The sequence below is a fragment of the Lytechinus variegatus genome, chromosome 3 (genome assembly GCF_018143015.1).
Source record: "Lytechinus variegatus isolate NC3 chromosome 3, Lvar_3.0, whole genome shotgun sequence".
Lineage (NCBI taxonomy): Eukaryota > Metazoa > Echinodermata > Echinoidea > Temnopleuroida > Toxopneustidae > Lytechinus > Lytechinus variegatus.
Window position 1 is genome coordinate 25,718,939 of NC_054742.1, and position 20,347 is coordinate 25,739,285.

At 34.4% G+C, this 20,347-nt stretch overlaps 1 protein-coding gene across 1 annotated transcript in view; it reads left to right on the forward strand.

Moving 5' to 3' along the window:
* Nucleotides 1-19,300, forward strand: part of LOC121410610 (transmembrane protein 26-like) — a 31,707-nt gene extending 12,407 nt beyond the window's left edge. Inside the window, exons 2-6 of the mRNA XM_041602820.1 lie at nt 11,723-11,894; nt 13,584-13,784; nt 15,819-15,971; nt 16,726-17,045; nt 17,550-19,300. Coding sequence (XP_041458754.1) covers nt 11,723-11,894; nt 13,584-13,784; nt 15,819-15,971; nt 16,726-17,045; nt 17,550-17,904 — 1,201 coding nt within the window. The 3' untranslated portion in view covers nt 17,905-19,300. The remainder of the gene's footprint in view (nt 1-11,722; nt 11,895-13,583; nt 13,785-15,818; nt 15,972-16,725; nt 17,046-17,549) is intronic.
* Nucleotides 19,301-20,347: the final 1,047 nt, after the last annotated feature.

Sequence of the window (20,347 nt, forward strand, 5' to 3'; positions counted from 1 at the left end):
TGGACAAAAGATTCGAAAAATATCGATTAATCTCAACTTTGATTGCTCATTTTAACATTTCTTTCATAATCTTCCGTCTTCTCTGCTTTCAATATCATGTGTTATAGAATAATACTTTGATATCTACAGTAGATAGCAGGGTTCATCGCTCAGATGAACAAAATCAATTATCTTCCAATAATATAGGATGATAACAATAATGAACTATGTCGAAAGTCGACACATTGCTACAATTAAAGTTTCACACTAGCTGCCTAACCCTCCTTCCCTCCCCATCCGATCCGATAACTGTTCAAGCATGCATGCCATGGTTCGAGCAGTACTTGGTGGTTTGTTCCCAATTGGTTGATATTCCATATCTTTTATAAAAATAGAAACTCAATAATCACATTGCCATTCTTTTTACTTTTTTTTCAGTTGATTGTGCCTGCGCTCTTTCAAGTATTTCATGTAATTACGACAATGACTTAACATCACTGTAAACAACTTGTGTAGGTTGGACAAGTTTTATAATTGTTTTTATTTGTAGAATGATTTCCTTTTTAACCACAAAGAAATCAACTATTGCTCCGACGATATGAATCGAAAGTTAAATTATTGTTGATGCTTTATACTGACCAGGTGATTTAATGTTATAGAAAACAAGCAGTGACGGGGGGGGGGGTGGAAGTTAGGGGTGGAAGTTATCTCATTTTATTGGAAATGCATGTAATGTTCACTCAATGTTGAATTACAAAGTAACGATTTCAGTTCTTGATACTGATACGAAAAATTCCCCGTTGCATAAAAATTGATGTTATGGTTGTCATCCAATGAATGATAACTTGTAAGGAATCCTTGCTTTTGATTGGCTGATTATCAAGACAGCACTTCAATGGTAAATTACCGTAATATATAGCTTTTATATAACGCCTCCCTGGCATCACTTTCCTTTATAAGCACAATATTATCTACGATGGAACGGTTGAGCAGTGATGGGGGATATATCCTTTCATCCCATTACATATCCGTTAGAGTTTATAATAAAAAGGTGTATCTTCATCAAGGTTGCGGCCTTGAATGTATTCCTCAAAAGACTGATCCAATATTTTAACCGACCATTCCTCTAACCTTCAAAACGAGGAAAATTAAGCTGCGTAAAATTGGTCGTCAGACAGAAAAGACAGTGAGGTATAGTGTCTCCATTTTAGTTTATGAATGATGGAGTAGCCCTAAACCCTCATCTTTCACGTCAATGTTCTTAGGGGAGCGAGAATGCGTCGACAAAACTTTCATTTTTTTTCTAATGGTCAATAATGTGTCATTTATGGGACAGTCAATTACAGTAGGCTATGCTTCGGTGGGTCTACATACCATGGGGAAAATGCATCATGAAAATAATGATAATCCCAAATGTGTGAAAATCATTTCATTCTGAGCTTTATACCCTGTAATAAGATTATCACAATACACTCTAAAAAAGTTTACCCAATATTGGGTAAAATGGGAACATGCATGTTGGTTGGGTAAAAATATACCAAATATTTTGTAATTTTGTCGCAATGTTGCTTTGAAATTTACCCTTAAAACATGCATTCAGCCCGATATGGGTAAAAAAAAAATACCCAGCAAGCATGCATGTTCCTTTTCTACCCAATATTGGGTACAATTTTACTCGGTGCTTTTAGGGTGTAAGTCTTAAGGTGTTTTCACACCAATATACAAAGAGTTGAAACTACTATATTTCATGTTTGTCTCAATATTATAACCTTTTGTCAGTTACCTCTCCAATGCACTCTTGGCTTTGCTTGCTATCATTGATGTATCTGAGACAGTGTCATGTTGACACAATTACCAAATCGCTTCACATGTTTCCAATCCAGCGGTATCTATAAAAAGGGAAATGAATCGTATTAATCTCGTCGTATCGTTTCGGATTTCCTATATTGAATGAAGTCTCTTGAGGTGAATGAAACTGAGAAAATTAAGATCTTCATTCGACAGAGACTGGAGACAAGGATGCAATCAGTAAAGGAGAGAGAGAGAGAGAGGGGGGGGGGGTGAGGCGCAGGATGTAGGGGATATGTTAGCAACTGGGATGATATTTATAGTTGCTGTTTTTTAGCACATTGTCTTCTTCAAATGAACACATCACGCTGATCAGTTACATTTAAGGGTAGAAGATGCCTTATACTGTTAGGTTCTCCATTCAAAACATTATTGTTTATTTCATCACCATCTTTTCTTCTCCCTATATGCCCTCCTGTGTCGATATATTTTTGCAAAATATGACTACTCGGAGTAATTTATTGGGATATTAAAAACAATCATGGTCACTATAGACTGATAAAGTCATTCTTGAATCCACACGCTTCTCCTAACATACATTACGAAGCCACCGCTGTGTAGTTTTAGTACTGTGTATCACATCACTGTCACCAATAAACATCTTGCCTCCTCTTAACATTGCTCCAAGGGCCTATAGCCATTTGATACAGTGATGTTAATGCATCCTATTTCCCGTCTGCTTTGGGGGTCACTTATTCGTAATTGGATAGTTCAAGTTTCATCACAGTCTCTGATTATTCTCCTATTGCCTGATAACTGAGCCCAATTTTTCTCGCTACATTTTTCATCTCATTCCATTTCTGGTCTCGATTTACTGGATTATTCTTACTTTTTTATCTTGGTTTCCTCCTATAAAACAATTTAAACCTACCTGTGTTTTTATTTCCTAGTCTTCCTTTTTTGCTCCTCTTTTATTCCCCGAATTTTCACATTTCATTTCTTAAAAAATATAATCCATTGAAGATTTGACATAGAGTGATAGGATCAAATCAATTTGGAACATGATAAAGGCCTGATAACGGCAATCTGATTGATTCTCTTTTTTTTATTCAATGGTCAGTGGTAAAATTGCATGAAACTGTGCCTAAATATAAACAGAAATGCAGATTTGTTTTGATCTCTAAGTAATGCCTATCAGACGTATTATTTGGAGATGATAATTGGATCTCTTTTTAAAGGATTCCTGCAGACATCTCCCAGTGTATTCTTTAAAAAAATACTTAATTGCAAAGACCCTTTAAAACTAGCACTCCCTAAAACACACGTCACTATACCCATCTTCTGAAATCAATAGGCGTTCTTTTAGGGCTTTTCCAATGTCTGAATCAATTTTGAAATCGTTCAGTTTATCACTTGGGGAAATCTAGCCTCACCATTACTTTGCGATCGCTTTGAAAGTGGATAAAATCTTCAAAATGCTGCTCACTTAGAATCGGGAAATGACACTCGAAGCGATGCTCTATTACATGAAAAACACAGAATTTCGCAGGACGGGATGCTGCATAGAGTTTTTTTTCTCTAAAGATCATGATTGGTGGGAGCAAAACAAAAAAATCATGAAGACAGTGAAACTTTGCTTTGCTGTCTTTTTGTACATGGAATGAGTTTCTTTTTAATGATATGCTTCGTTATTTTAAAGAGGTAAATGATCGCGCAATATGCATGATTTCTCACGAGAAAAAAATTGTGCACGAAATTTATTTTCCTGTTAGGTTGCCTGACATAGCAGAAATCCTTACGTCATGTCATCTTGTTTGCTTACCAATATGTTATTGCACGATATCCTGACAAAAACCTGGAAATTCGGAAATTTGCAATTTGAGAAAACCATTTTAAAAATAATATATTTGAAATACATGAAACGCAGACATTTGCCTTACAAATCGAGTTGCAAACATCACTGCAATCTACAGTAAAATAATCAGCATACTATGGAAGCTTAAAAGTGCCACCGAGATGTTGAGATAATTATCTTGGGAAGTCGACATCATGATAGCAAAAGATCAGATGACGAGATCCCGGATCTCATCATGTCGACATCTTTTAGAAGAGATGATCAGATGACAAGACCCCGGACCTCGTCATGTCGACATCCTGTAGAAGAGATGATCAGATGTCATGATCTCGTAACTCGTCATGTCTACATCTTTTAGAAGAGATGATCAGGTGACATGATCATGGATCGAAGATCTTGTCATCTGATCATCTCTTCTAAAGGATGTCGACATGACGAGATCCGGGATCTTGTCATCTGATCATCTCTTCTACAAGATGTTGACAGGACGAGATCCGGGGTCTTGTCATCTGATCATCTCTTCTAAAAGATGTCGACATGATGAGATCCGGGATCTCGTCATCTGATCTTTTGCTATCATGATGTCGACTTCCCAAGATAATTATCTCAACATCTTGGTGGCACTTTTAAGCTTCCATAGGATTCAATTTGCGTTCTATAGTGATAAAGTTTCTGATCTGCTGTTTAGTTTGTGAGGACATTATATATTTACCAGCATTTGAATTGCAATTACCTTTAAAGAGTTCTATAACTGTTCTTTCATTGCAGTCTTTCCGAAAAATAAAGTATTTTATTCATTGCATGCCTTACCACTTCATTTTCTTCAACATTCACTTGAAATGCACTTAAGGATGCACTCAATGTTCTTCAATACGAGGATTGTTATTTACGCTTATCAAATATAGACATGAAAGAGACCACTTCAATTAATTCAAACACTTATTCTTTTCTAATATGAATAAAAATCGGCATAATCTCTACTGTATAGTATTTGGATGATAATGCCAATAACTTAAAATGGTTCAATTCAGTATTAGAATAGATCGAATATGATTATTTCTCCATAGAATTATATGTTTGTTCATCAATATGGGTCAATGATATTCATCGGTTTTCATGCAATCATTCAATATCATTATCAGAATTACTAACCGGAGAGGTGTAGAGAAGTAAGTTAGAGTGAAATAAAGAGAAATTAAGATAGAGAAAGGGAGATCAGAGAGAGAGAGAGGGGAAGAGAGAGAGGGGGAGGAAGAAGTGGAAGAGAGAAAGAAACAGGCGGTTTGTGAAATAATGGAATGGGTGGCGAAATTATCGATGCTTAAAAAGAGTCGATAAAAATTGAATATCATAAGTGTAGATAACAAAAACAATAATAATAATAATAAGAAGACGAAATTATTTACAATAGCAATAGATAAATGTATAATATATAAAAATACACATATTTAAGGGGAATAGGACCAAGAAAATAGGATCAAGAGGAGGCAACGAGGGACAGAGATATGAATGGGAAAGAGAATGATTTAGGGTTGGTGTACTATTATAATTATCATCAAAAAATCTTATGAATTGGATCACTAGATTGCTTCAATTAGAATCGAAGGCACGACTTCAACTTATTTCATGGGACTCTGACTGTTATAAACTCAGAGATCAGAGGCGAGTGTCCTATACCATCAACTGCAATAGAATTGGACATACACGTCCATTTTATTATAGGGGGATCCATCCAGCTAAAATCCAAGTAACTTGGAGAAGTTACATTTCATATGCTACATCTATTTATCTATTGTTCTAGTTCTAACCTGATCTTCTTCCAACTTGAGCTTTTTAACTGCTCCTTTCTTTCAATGTTACACTTTCTCCTTCCTATATAATTATGTTTGAAGTTCACTTCATGTATATAGCTTATCTATCTCTCCATTCATCGAGGATTTAGAAATCTTACATGGCCCGGTCTTGCAAACAGTTGCAAGCGATTCATATCAAACTAAATTGAGACAATTAAGATAAGGTAAGATAATTGTCTTAAAAACATTAATATTGTCTAAATTTGTATACACTGCTAAAATTATTTTTTGTCCTAACGACCTGGTAAACAAAATTGACAAATTAATGATGAACTTTCTTTGGGGATCCAAAATTCACAAAGTAAAAAGAACTATGGTAATTAGTGATTTGTCAAATGGTGGATTAAATATGTTAGATCTAGGTATACAGTTAAACAGTTTTAAGTTAAGATGGCTTTTCAAATATTTCGATGACACTAAATCAAAATGGAAATGGATGTTTGATTATTGGTTTGATAAATTAGGTGGAAGCTTTATTTTGAGAAATTGCAAGTGTGATCCACAATATATCCTGTCATTGAAAACGTTTCCAAGGTTTTATCGTGAAATATTATATGTCTATTTTACTTTTAAAAAAGAAAAATTGCTTAAGGAAAAGAAAAATATAATCTCAAGTGCAGAGATTTGCGAAGAATTGTTATGGTTTAACAACAATATCAGACATAATGGAAGGATGTTGTTATTTAGGAACTGGATACGGTAAAATATTTTGTTCATTGGTGATCTGGTATCTAAGAATACCGTTCTTACTGTAAATAAATTAAAAGAAAGTTTGTCAATCTTGATGGACAATGGTTGTCAGAATATGCAGTTTGTATAATGTCAATACCAAAAATGTGGAGAGAACAACTAAAAGAAAATAACCTTGCTTTGTTTAGAAAATTTAAAAATTCAATTTTGAATGATGAGTCATGTATGCCATCTGTAAATACATTGCTTAATTGTAACTCTAGAGTAAAACAAATTTATCAAGATATGTTGCAATTAAATGTTGAAAGATCAAGGGCCGAATTATTTTGGAGAGAAATTTTAGATGAAGAAAATAAGAATTCTTGGTTGTTTACATGGACACTGAAACTCAAAAGTATTCAAGATAATGCCATAGCCCACTTTAATTTCAATTTTATGTATAATTTATTACCTACTCTCTGTAACTTAAAAAAATGGAATTTAAGAAACACTAATATTTGTAGTGAGTGCAATAAGTTGAGTGATTTATTTCATTTGTTTTGGTTGTGTATAGAGGTTGATAAGTTTTGGAAATACGTAGAAGCACTCATAAGAAAATGTTTAATTCAAAATTTTCGTTTGAAGCCTCAGCATATTGTTTACGGTCTAAGGAAAGAAAAAGGAAAAGAAATTAATTTAATTTTGAATTATGCATTATATTCTATTTACAAATGTTACAAAATAACATTAGTTACAATGAAAAAGATGAAGTTTTATGATTTGAAAATTATGTTCATATATGTTGTGAAAAAAAGATATGATATTGAGAAAGGTAAACGAAAGGAAAATTTGTATATGAATATGAGCAAATAGAATCTAATATTGAATAATTTGTAAAATTTTGTTTGTGTACATATGTATGTGTATATTTTTATTTAAATAAAGAAGACCAGTACTGGTTTAAAAGAAAAAAAAAATTGAGATTGATTTCATGACCGAAAATACATATCTTGAAATCAAGATTAGTAATCAATTAGAAACAATCTTTATAAGACGGGGGTAATGTTAATTCCTCCTGCACCTGAATAATATCTTTTTTTAATGGTACACCTTGTGTGTAACTAATTGATGAACCATAGTATTTTGATAGCATTGATATTTTAATAATGTAAACAATCACCTTTTTAAGTAATCCAATTGTTTTTAATGGAACTATTCGCGGGCATCCATAGGTCGATTGTGTTACCCTTTTTTCCAATGAGAGCCCAATCTAATAATAATTGAAAAAGAACATGGTTGTTGGTAAATGACGTTGACAAACGCAGAAAAATTGTGAAAATTTGCAAATAGATACTTTTGCATGTTAGCATCTTTGCTATTACTAACCTTACTAAAGTCTAAAAATGTTTTGTCATTCATTCAACTTCATACACTAAAAAAAAAACGAAGAGCTAATTCAGCTCTTAAAGAGCGTGCATGGTGATTGCACTTCGGAGTGCTGATTTTTCTCGTTCAAATTTGAACGAGAAAATCAGCAATCCGAAGTGCAGTCACCACTATATATATACACGCTCTTTAAAGGACAAGTCCACCCGAACAAAAACTTGATTTTAATAAAAAGAGAAAAATTCAACAAGCATAACACTGAAAATTTCATCAAAATCGGATGTAAAATAAAAAAGTTATGACATTTCTAAATTTCGCTTCATTTCACAAAAACAGTTATATGAACGAGCCAGCTACATACAAATGAGAGAGTCGATGATGTCATTCACTCACTATTTCTTTTGTTTTTTATTGTTTGAAATATGAAATATTTTGATTTTCTCGTCATTATCATGTGAACTGAAGCTTCATTCCTCCCTGAACACGTGGAATTCCATTATTTTAACATTTTGTGCTTCAGGCAAGAAGGTCCTAATCATCCAGTTCGTAAAAATTGAAATATTGTATAATTCAAACAATAAAAAACAAAAGAAATAGTGAGTGAGTGACATCATCGACTCTCATTTGGATGTAACTGGCTCGTTCATATAAATATTTTGTTAAAAATAAGCGAAACTTTGAAATGTCATAACTTTCTTATTTTACATCCGATTTTGATGAAATCTTCAGCATTGTGCTTGTCTGATTTTTCTCTATTAATTCAAATCAACATTTTTCTGAGGTGGACTTGACCTTTAAGAGCTAAATTACCTCTCCGTAAACCCTTCGTTTTTTTTAGAGTGTACCGATTGTATTGTACACCCATCTATGAGCAATGTATCCTCTCTATGATTCACAAAACTATAAATAAAATAGTAGACGCCCTTTAAAAGCTTACAAGACAACATTCAATTTAAGATGGAAAAACAGGACCATCAACTGAAAATTTCTTGGATTGATTTCTAAATCCATAGATATCGTCTCCAAAGCCAATTGAGTAAATGACGTAAGGTTTTTGTTTGTTTGATTTCGTCCACCCTTTAGATATGCGTAGCAAGTGACACAAATAGCTTTTATATTTTATTCAAATTACACTTTTAGACTTGGAAGGATATATTTGGATGACAATTGTCCTGTATATTGTCAATCTGTTGTAAAAGTCGCCAATATAATATGGCACTGGGAAGCGGGAATGCTTATGGTGAAGCACCCCTGCGTATGTTATACGCAGCACCCACTGAAAATTAAGTTGGCATGCTGAAATATAATATAGAGATTTGAAACAAATTTCGTTCATTTTGGAGCGATTTTTTTTTTCCTTTTTATTATTTTTTTCGCTAGTCATATTATGTATATATATATAAATATTATATAAATATATTTTCGCTAGTCATATATATATATTTTTTTTTCTGACCAAAAGCCCCTTCCATTGTGAAGACCTATTTGAAAAAAAGTATACTGCACTGTCTATTAGAGAAAATAGTATACTGCATGGTCTATCATTATTGTCGAGATTATTATATTAGTGGCACATGTTATTCGGCTGCAAATTTAACTTTCCTACCAGTTGCTTCCTACGAGGCCAATTGTCATCTATAAAATACTGTCTTGTAATAGTGCTATCCCTTATTTCTAAATGGTCTCAATATAGGTATCACTGCTCCGTTCATTCATGGACGTTCAATCATTCCCATGCCAAGGGGTTACGATTTATTTTGTTCAAGAACTATAATTTAACGTCCGTTTGATGCATCAGGGTTTTTAATTGAGACCAGATTTATTGGAAGCACGATTGAAAACCGAGAGGAAATCTCCTTCATATTACTCTCTGTAATTAATCCAATGGTTCGGATGAAGTCAAGAGAATAAATTATGATGGAACTCTCTGGCCATGCTGGCACCGGTCGCGGCCCGTTAAAGTTTGTCCAATCCTAAACCATAGGCAGGACAACCATAGATTTGCTACCATAAGAATCGATAGTTTGATGGATTACTTTTTTAAAACACAGCCTTAAGAAATTATTTCATTTACATCAGTGGCATAATAGGTCAGAGGAAGTGAGGGGATTGAGGCATACGAAGGAAAATTTCAAAATTATCTCTAAATAGGGACCCCCGATCTTTTTTATTTCAAATGAAAATAAAGCGGCATTAGCTACTTAAACGTCTCATACAATATTCATGTTATACCTGTTATAGTTTTTAGTGTATCTTCTTTCACAATATACTTCGAATTTTACTTTCACTTGGTTGAAAATATTGACACGTACATTAATCAAAATTAGGCATTTAAAATGATATTGGACCAAATCTAATATATTATAAATTATCGGAGGTAGTCCTGAAAGTACGTGTAGAATACTAGGATAACATTATCCATATCTAAATGGAATACACGTCTCTTAATTTACTGTTTGCATGGCATCCTTGACTTTCATGGTAAAAAATTCAATTTTAAGAGGCCAGAGACATTTTACCGTCTTTACGGAAAAATGACATGTATTTTGTACAAATCTAATTGGATTGTGGGCGCCATATTAATATGTTGATAGTCTGATTTTACTAACATTCTAAAGCGTGTTTGGAATTTAGTATGCTCGACTCACTCCTTGTCTTCTCTCTTCTCGTCTGAGGTGAATGGATTCCCTGTACAGCATGTACAGAATTCAGAATAAAAGCAACTTGTGTATAAAGACATAGAAAAGGTGATAATATTCAACCACTTTGAGGTGGCTTAAAATAATGGCTCGCGATGTTTACACTTCCCGTGACGATGACTTTAGATGACCTAGTATAACGAGAGCGTTTAAGGTGTAGCCTATTTGGGAAATAATAAGATGGGCAGTGCTACTCCAAATTTGGAATTGAAAAGAGGAATCGAAATATAATATTGAGCATTATTAGGTGTCTAATCTGACAGAAGGAATTTTGATAAAGAGACTAGATTGCATTATAATTATCTATTTTTGTCACAAAAGCCGAATAAAGAGAAAGAACAACAAAAAACAACCACTGAAACATATATTGAGTTCGTCTTTGCAAATCGCAACATTAGTTTTATATTGCCGTTATCCACATACAGATGGTCAAAACTGACAAATTCAACAAACTTCAAAAGCTCGGAATTACAATGCGACATACGAATATGTCTACTTGAAGGAGAACAATCTATAGCATTCCCGTTCATAAAATCCAGAGCAACTCTCCGCCCTAAATGTTCGGTTCATTAGAGTCTAAATTGATGATCACTCTCTTTATTGATTACTGATTGACAGCGGGCAAATTTTGACTGAGTTGGAGGGTCTCAAAAGCAAAGAGAGAGCATCAATTTATTTGACCTGCGCGACCGAGTTTGAAAAGCTGATCTCATCAAGTGCCGCCATATTTAATTCAACTTCACTGACTGAGGTCTATCTCTCCTGAATTGGCCTAAAATGTCATCATATGGGCATTGAGTCAAATGCTAGACAATGATGAACAGAAAAATAGGGTTAGGGTTATCATTTTAAGTATGGTTTATCATACGCTTCCCCCCTTAACAATTTGAATATAACATGAATTACATAAAATTAAGATGCAACATCATCCGGATGAAGTGTACATTCGGCAATGCTAGTTTTAATAATTGACAACACTGATCATGGTGTTCGCAACTTTTGATTTTAATAAGGTTATGTAGTTCTGACATTATTTCTTCTTTACTGCAAATTTGCGACCAATTAGGACCTGTTGCACTACTTACAGTGGCATGTGAGGGCAGATTTTGAGGAAGTTGAAATACGGTCACATGGGCTTATACTTTTTTTAAATCGTATGCGAAGAGAGCAAATCAAAAATATTTATCCCATTACTGATTTGTATGTTAAGAATTAAAATGGGTCAGGAATAAAAAGCAATTCTATAAATACTGCACAAAAATAGCACGGTCGATGTTATGTTTAAAATATAATCAAAATGGGGGTGGGTCTATAGCCCTTTCTCCATCAGTTGCATAAATGCTTAGTGATGGGGTATGTTGTGGATAGTGATCATCGTAAAGAAGAGCACTAACTCCATGATATAGATAAATAAAGAAGTATTATTATCCAGTATGTTTATTTCATATCTACTTTAGATGAAATATGAAACTTGTGTTTTCTTTTCTCTTTAGGTTCTGTCCCAGTGTTTTACTGTTCCTGGTCGCCACAGTACCATCCCTCTGGCTCCTTGAGATGACCCTTCTCAATGATAGATTAGAATATGCCGAGATGCATGGAGGAGATTGCGTTTCATTGGAGGATGTTGAAACCAATAATACACAGCTGGTAGCTAAAATATCCGGGGTAAGACTGACAACAAAACACATTTACATGAACTTTAAGTTGAGTAAGGAGTTATGGCAGTATTGTGATCAGAATTCTAAAAACGCTAATGAGTGTCATCCCCAAATCGTATGTAATGCCAACAAAATGAAAATACTAAAATAAAAGATGACGATGCATGATGATGGTGATGGTGGTGATTTATTAGTTTCGTTTGTGTCTATGGAGCTCTGCGTCAATATTCATATAAAAACATCATGAAGAGCGTCCGGAATTTGTTTTTATTCATTTGTGTTTCGCCTGCATAGCAAAGCGAGACTATACGAAGAGGCGCCACTTTTTCAACGGCGGCGTCGTCAACATCAATTCTTTACCAAAGGCAAAGGTTAAGATTTTGAAATGTCATCATGTTTTAGAAAGTATGTAGGCTTTGTTCATGAAACTTGGACATGATAGTAATCAAGTATTACTAAAAATCCTGCCAGAGTTTGAAATCATATGACTAAGGTCAATGGTCATTAGGGTCAATGACTTTAGACCATGTTGGGGGAATCAACATCTAAATCTTAACCAAATCTTAACCGAAGATTAAGATTTTGAAATGTCATCATAACTTAGAAAGTATATAGACCTAGTTCATAAATTCTACTCATAAGGGTAACCAAGTATTACTGGACATCCTTTGTGACTTTCAGGTCACATGACCAAGGTCAATGGTCATTTAGGGTCAATGAACTTCGATTAAGTTGGGAATCAAAATGTAATCTTAACCAAGGATAAGTGTTTTTTTTTAATATCATGACCCTGAAAGTATATGGATCTAGTTCATGAAACTTGGACATAAGAGTAATAATGCATCAGTGAATATCTTTCGTGAGTTTCAGGTCACATGACTAAGGCCAATGAACTTTGGCCGTGTTGGGGGTATCTGTTGAATTGCCATCATAACTTTGAAAGTTTATGGCTCTAGTTCATGAAATGTGAACATAAGGGTTATCAAGTATCAACGATCGTCTTGCACAAGTCTTTGGTCACACGATTGAGGTCAAAATATCATTTAGGGTCATGAACATGGTATTTCATCATCATATGAATGGTGTTTTTGGGGTGCATGTTAGTCGTTTTCAAAGTCAGCACTGCTGCTTTATTGAATCGCGTAATGCATGCAGGCGAAGCTGCCAGAGGCGCTCCACTTGTTTTTAATATGTATTTTATTACTCAATCACTAATTTATTGATTTACTTTGCTGATTGATTAATTATGTAAAAAAGTTACAGTTGATCTTTTTTTCTTCTCTCTTTTACGGTAGTTGATTCATAAATGAAATGTCCTTCATTTGAATTAGCTCATCTCTGCCTAAATTTTATCCTACAAATTTCGTCATACGTTTTAAAAAGCCCTTTCCCAGGTCAGTCTTTTCTTGATATACCTATGTAAAAGCATAGAGCTATTAATAGCTCCATGGTAAAAGTGTTACACGATCAGAAGCTATTACCCTCATCAATTACATTGTAACCGCGCTCTTGTATTTACGAGAGCTTGTGTCCTTGTTATGTAACTAAAATATTGTTACTGTCTAAAGCATTTGTAATATCAGCATCTAATTGACCTACAAGCCCACAAAACCATGTAGGATTGTTCAATACGATGAAATGCATTATCCTCGTTGAATTATTGGATCCTTCCGTTGATATCTCTTCAATTTTGCAGGTGACCCTACCGCTTATCCTGACCACACAGAGTTGGTCAATTGCTCTTCAACAAGCTCTTCTCTTCGTTCTCATCCTGGGACGATGGTTACTACCAAAGGGTGAACTCACAAGGGACCAACTTTCACAACTTCTCCTGGTGTACATCGGCATTGCAGCAGATATTCTTGAATTTGTGACGGAGAATCTCAAACTTGAACAGGTTAAATAAAATATATAAATTTGTATTATTGTTTTGTTCAGATTTTTTTATACTCCAGGAAAAACAGTAAATCTAAATGCTCAATTTAATATGTGACACATTTTTACACAATATTCATTTCGGGGATAGATTTGTGAACCCTCTTTTCAGAAAAAGGCTATTCAACAAGGGAGATGGAAACTAGTAGCCTATTTATATGCTTGAATTCTTATACACAATCATTAAAACCCGGGCGGGTGCGAATTGCAACCATTCGAGCATCGGATTTTGAATAAAGTGGAACTGAAACTATAAGAATTTGAAGATTTTTTGTAATTCAAAACTTATATATATTAATTTGAAGTTTGAAAAGAAATGTAATGCATAATTCAAATGATCATTGACCACGGCCGATCTTCATTTATTTTAAATCCATGTATGATTATGCATTCTTTTTTTTTATTTCAATATACGGGGAGTTAAGGGCATTTTAATAAAATAACCGACATGAAGGCCACCATGATATTAAGCTTCAGGCCTTCTGTACCTCGTAGGCTACCAGCATGACACAAAAATGGGAATTCAAGTCCATTACAATCAATATCAGGATTACGTGTCCTCAAATAGTTCAACAATGCTAATGCCGCCCTTGGATATTTTCACCACCTCTTATGGAAATCATCTTTGCAAATCGGCAGCAGAAATTAGCACTTTCTCGCACATACACGAAGATCAAATCTCTAAAAAGGCTTTAATAATGCATATCTAACATGCCTTCGTTCATTTGGAATTTGGCAAGCACGCAGCACTAATTGATGCTGTCATTACTAAATAGAAGCGGCCATTCTAACGCCGCCTCATTCAGTGAACTCCTCAAATCAATGATCGGCTCTCATAATCCAGTAATGTACCTCGTATAATTTGTCTCTTCTACTGCTTCGTTCCCATTTTCTTTTTGCTCCATCGGGGGAATGTTCAAATGGGGGTCAGTTATTTTCATTTATGCCGGTAATGAACATCTCGACCGCAATTACATGAGGGTTGATCGGGTGAGATATCCAAAGATGGGCAAAGGGTTTCCGGTGACCAGGGTTGTCATTAGGGGAACAGAGAGGAAGAGAAAGATGGGAGGGGTGGAAGGAGAGAGAGAAATTGGGAATAGAGAGTGCAAAATATGGACCGCAACTTGTACCCCTCCATTTCAGAGGTAAACGCCCCAAAAAGCACAGGTTAATGAGCTAGGAGGGGGGATTATTGGCGATTGAATGAAACCAAAGATTGTGTTGAAACAAATAATGTACTTTAAATGATATTCTGCTTTTTATGGTACAGAGAAAATGATATATCTTATATAGTTTGGTATTGCCTTTCGGATCTATACCACATGGTTAAAGCAGAGCCACTCGCTCCTTTAATAATCCCTGCTATCACTGACCTTGCTCTTCAATATTCTGCAGATTAATTAAGTGGATCGACCTTTTATTCGTGAAATTTTGGAAATATATTTCACCTCGTTTTGCCCATTAATACACAATCTACGTGGTTTTAACAAAGATTTGTTAGGCAGAAACTCTTTGATGTGACGCTGCAGGTACTGTCATAGGTGAGGCATTTACCTCCAAAGAAATTAAGAGCACAATAATGAATACGATCATGAAAACGTATGTTATGAATCGGGGATAAAATGCAATTTTGTATAATTAAAAACTGTGTTTGAAAATCACATTTTATTATTTCAATTTATGTGCTTCGCTTGCACTATCCTATACTTGCTCATCTGGGACAAAAAGAATCCTTCAATTTTCGGCGCCTTTTTAGGCATGAAAGATGTTACAGAAGTAATAGATTACGAGAGCCATATATTTTTAAACAGCATATTATAGTCATTAATAAATTTACATTTCTGCCAATTTGTTAGCATGGCGTTTTATAAAATGATTACCCAAATTACCATTCATTGTTTGATACACTATTCTTTTTATATAGTTTTATATACTTCCGTATATTAATAGTCCCAATCATGTTTTCCTTCATTTCCTTCACTTCAATTATAAGGTCCGCTGTAACCCGATCATGGTGGTTTGTATCCTGGGTTTGTGGACTTGGAGCCTTATGCAATTCACACTAGGTCTGACAGCTACCAAGGCCCGTAAACCACGTGTTGCTGGAACGAGCATGCGCAAGAAGAAAGAGGAGAAACAACCTAAGGTATATAGGAAGTTAATGAGAATTATAATCATGTGGGTAGGGGCGCCAAGGGTCTTCGCCCCTTTCCAAGCGACCATCTCCAAACAAAATCAGAAAGGAAACAGAGAAGGCAAAATAATAGAAAGAGGGGGAAAAGTGAATAAAGTATTACAACTACAATGTACCATGTATTTTCAATTTCACACCCCCCGTTCATCACCAAAATAACTCGACATTACCCCTGATAAGGGGTGGTACGTTATGAAAATTGATTTCTATCAGCTATAGATAACGTTGCGTCTTTACCAGATGAAATTAAGGCATCAAATTACTTGGGATATGCAAGAATTGCATTGCTCAAAGTGGATGCACTCTCTTAATTAGTGTGTAATATACTCCCTGTGCTCGATACGATATTAGTCTGAACTTGAATGTGGACTATGGATCAAGTTACATCGGATGAAATTGATGGTGGTAAAAGCTAGCGTAATGGAAGGATTATATATGACACCATATTTACGCATGGGGTGACCTTCAAAATCGACCTTGAATTTGGCAATTATAGCAAAATAATGAATTCTTGTACTAAATATTTGAACAGCAGTAATACAAAATGTGGAGAGGTATTATTACTTTTTTTTTACCAGGAAAGCTTAAACCTGTGAAGAAAGATTAAAAAATATATTTCCTGTTTCTAGGAATCCTATTTTGCAAAGGTTATATCCGTATTTCTAATCTTAATACTCCAATCTTCCCATTTCTTATCAAATTCTAGGTAACGTTCTGCTGTGAAACCGAGGTCTGGGGTATCATGGCCACAGTGGTTATGCAAGACGGTCCCTTCCTCACCATGCGTCTTTACCTACTGACGGTAGAGGAAGCCGTCAATCACATGATGATATTTTTCACGTGTAAGAACATGCTCATCATGCTGCTTCAGATGTATCGCCTTCTTGTTATCTGTATCGAGCGTCCAGGAACGCAGGAATCTGCCATTGTTAAAACTGTAGTGAGATACCGTGACGCAAGCAGACGATACGTCAACGAGCACGCAGCTGAACGGAGGCGTCAGAAGCAGCTGCATCATGATCTCAGGTAAGCGTTATTTGTTTGTTTTATTACATACATAGGTCTATATCAGGAAAAACGTTGGATATATATATTTCCTTCTAACAGATGCATGAGACCAAATTCTAGGATAAACAAGCACCTGATTTTTTTATATTAGGAAAGACCCTCGTAATACTGATTCGCAGATGGAACTTTTTAGCGATTAATTGTAATAAACAGTCATCAAGCTTTGTGTTACTAACACCCAGGACAAATCAACAAAGTTAATGTAACAAGGGGGATTCTGAACAAACTTCGTAATAGGTATGGTAATTCAAAGGATCACCAAAAGATCAGACTTACTGGACTGCTGGAGAATTATTTTAAATACAAAATAATGTTGCCAGAATGGTGACGTACCCGTGAACACAGTATCGACAGCGTCAATTTGTATGCACTTACCTAGTCTTTTTTGTTTTCATTAAAATGATTGTTAACATATTATAATGTGTTTAGGATGTTGGAACCTTTGCTTTGTAATTGTTTCAGACTTCGTCATGGAGATCATAAGTCTAGTCCCAAGCACAGTATGTCGCAGCACCGTCTCATACCTGATGTAACGGACGTACTGACACCAGGACAAGCCATGCCTCTCCTGCCATCTTTCCCCCTCACACTTATTACTGGCCAAGAACGGGGCGTTGGAGACGGGTTCGACGACAACTCAAACAAGAATTGCGACGTCGAGAAGCAATCACCAAAACCTGTCGTCGACAAGCGGGAAGAACTGTCCGATTACGATAACACGACGAGCGATTTCGACATCCATCCTGTCCCGTCGCCGACCAGAGTGTCATCGACCAATGCAACGGTACATAACGCTCCACAGTTAGCGTCGTTTTGACGTTACGTAAATACTGTTTGATATCGTTTGTTATATACTAGGAGGGAGTTATCCTCACAATCAAAACATTTTCAGAGTATCATATTTTGTAATTTGTTATGAGAGAACAGATGCTTACGATATTCCATATAGTATAGGCCCTAATAGTCATAATGAGAAATTGATTATCAAAAAAGAACGAAGAGGATTTTGTATGACCCATATGAATTTGTTTGCAATGTGCATACATATACTTTGTGTGAATCGCTAAAAAGTCGTACAAAAAGTAAGAACGTAGATACATGTGGATCTCTAACAGATTGAACCAAACTCTGCTGATAACAATGAAGTTTATCTTGAAATGTAGGCAGGATTCGATAATTATGTTTATGTTCTAATTTTATTAGTTTCTGTTCAAGTCTAAATTAGCATTTATACTGCTGAATATTTGTTGATAAACTTGATATGAACAAAAAATAAAGTTACATGAAGACACCTTTTTCTAATGCAATGAAATTCACTACACATATTTCGAAAGAGAGATGGCGCTAACTTCGAAATATTTACGGCAGTCGTTTTTGTTTTTCACGGAGTTTGTCCAACACTGGAGGTAAAACTTTGAATAAAATTTAGGAATTACCTGACTTATGACGAGCCAAATGGGTTTCTCAGTAGTTTAAAAAAAAATCTTATCTGCTAAGCATAATGGACACTTATATAGCACAATGTTATTACTTAGCAGTTTGAAGTGCAATATTTGCTATAATCAAAATGAGATCATAATAAATATATTCTGTGCTCCTAAACTTAGTAAACATCCATAAAATCTTTCAGCTAAAACTGAGTTCTTCGTATTTCTTTCGATATAAATTCAACCTTAATAAATTAGCCTCGATATTAGTGACGATTGAAATATTTTGCCTGGCAAAGATAAACAAAACAATATACGCAATAATGAAATTAGTAATGAAATAAAATAAGCCACACTGCATTGTTAATATTTACAATATTAAGGTAGGAACTTCAATTCTTTGTATTTTTTCTCTCCCTTCTCCCTTCCTCCTCCTCTTCTTATTCTTCTTCCTCTTTTTCTTTTTTTTTCTTCTTCTTCTTCTTCTGCTTCTTCTTCCCCTTCTTCCTTTTCTTCTTATCCTTCTTTGTTTATATATTTACCGCGGATCCGTAAATGAAAAAGGTAACTATTGAGAAATGATCTAAATGGTCTAAATATTATTTTATAAACAATTGTTTTGATGAGATTATAATTTTAAGAGCAATTTCACTGTTAGAAAATCCTGATTTTACAGAAAAAAAGATAAAAGATTTCGCAAAAAGCAATAACGGAATCATTCTGTAAATTCATAAAACAGGAATTTTTCTGCAATTTAACAGAACAGGTCTGTAAAAAAAAGGGAAAAATGTGTTTTATTAAAAGAAATGTGTAAGGTTCCATACACAAAATACCAATTTCCTGTAAGATTACGCAATCTGGTAAGATGACAGGTGTTCTCGAGACTCTGCTGCAGGATAACAGATGCTGGAATCATTTTGGTTTATTCATTAGCTTGTGATCATTGCTATTGATGACAATTGTTACAAAATGTTGGTATGATTATATATGCCCATATAGACTATACTCCCAACAAATTTAATCTGCGGATATTCAACATTAGTGAATAATAAATGATGTTGTCGTTATTTTTTTCTTGAATTGATTGAATTCAATGATGAGATAATAAAGATTTGGTGCCAATCATATGATTTTATGAGGATGTATTTCAAACTTGGTTGCTTATATATTGTGGAAGATATTAGATTTCAAAGTGTTTCTAGGAAGTGTTTAGTAAGGATGTGTTTTATGTTTAATGATTTAAATTGTTTCTGTAATTCAGAATTTGATGTTTGCAACTATATTGTGCATTTTATTGTTGATTATTCTAATGTAAAACACTGGTCTTTCGATATGAAAATATTCGTAATTAACCTTATTGTGCTTTGATCAGGTTTACTCGAATTGTTTCCGAAAGAATAATTTATTCGTCATCAATGTCAACTAAAAGATGACAGCAGAAATAAATAGCAAATTGAATAAATTGTTTTAGTGCAGAATAAATATTAACTTACACAATTGAAGTAGTTCTGCGCATGGTGAAACTTTCTGCATAGTAATTATATGGGACTACACAAACTTTGGGTTTTGGGGTATGTATGTTGTATTATAATTTTATCATAAGCAAACATATTTCGATACGTAATTCGATAACTCAGTCGAAAAATTATTATTACCGAATTATAATCATGATTATGTCGTACTATATTATATAATTAATTGATTTATAAGCTTATAATATTTTCAATTATAACCTTATGAGTGTATTTTTTCTTGTTAAACAAAGGTAAAATTTTAGTTTATCCCGACATGAAATTTATATTGAAAATTTGATATAATACACTCCTTATTGTT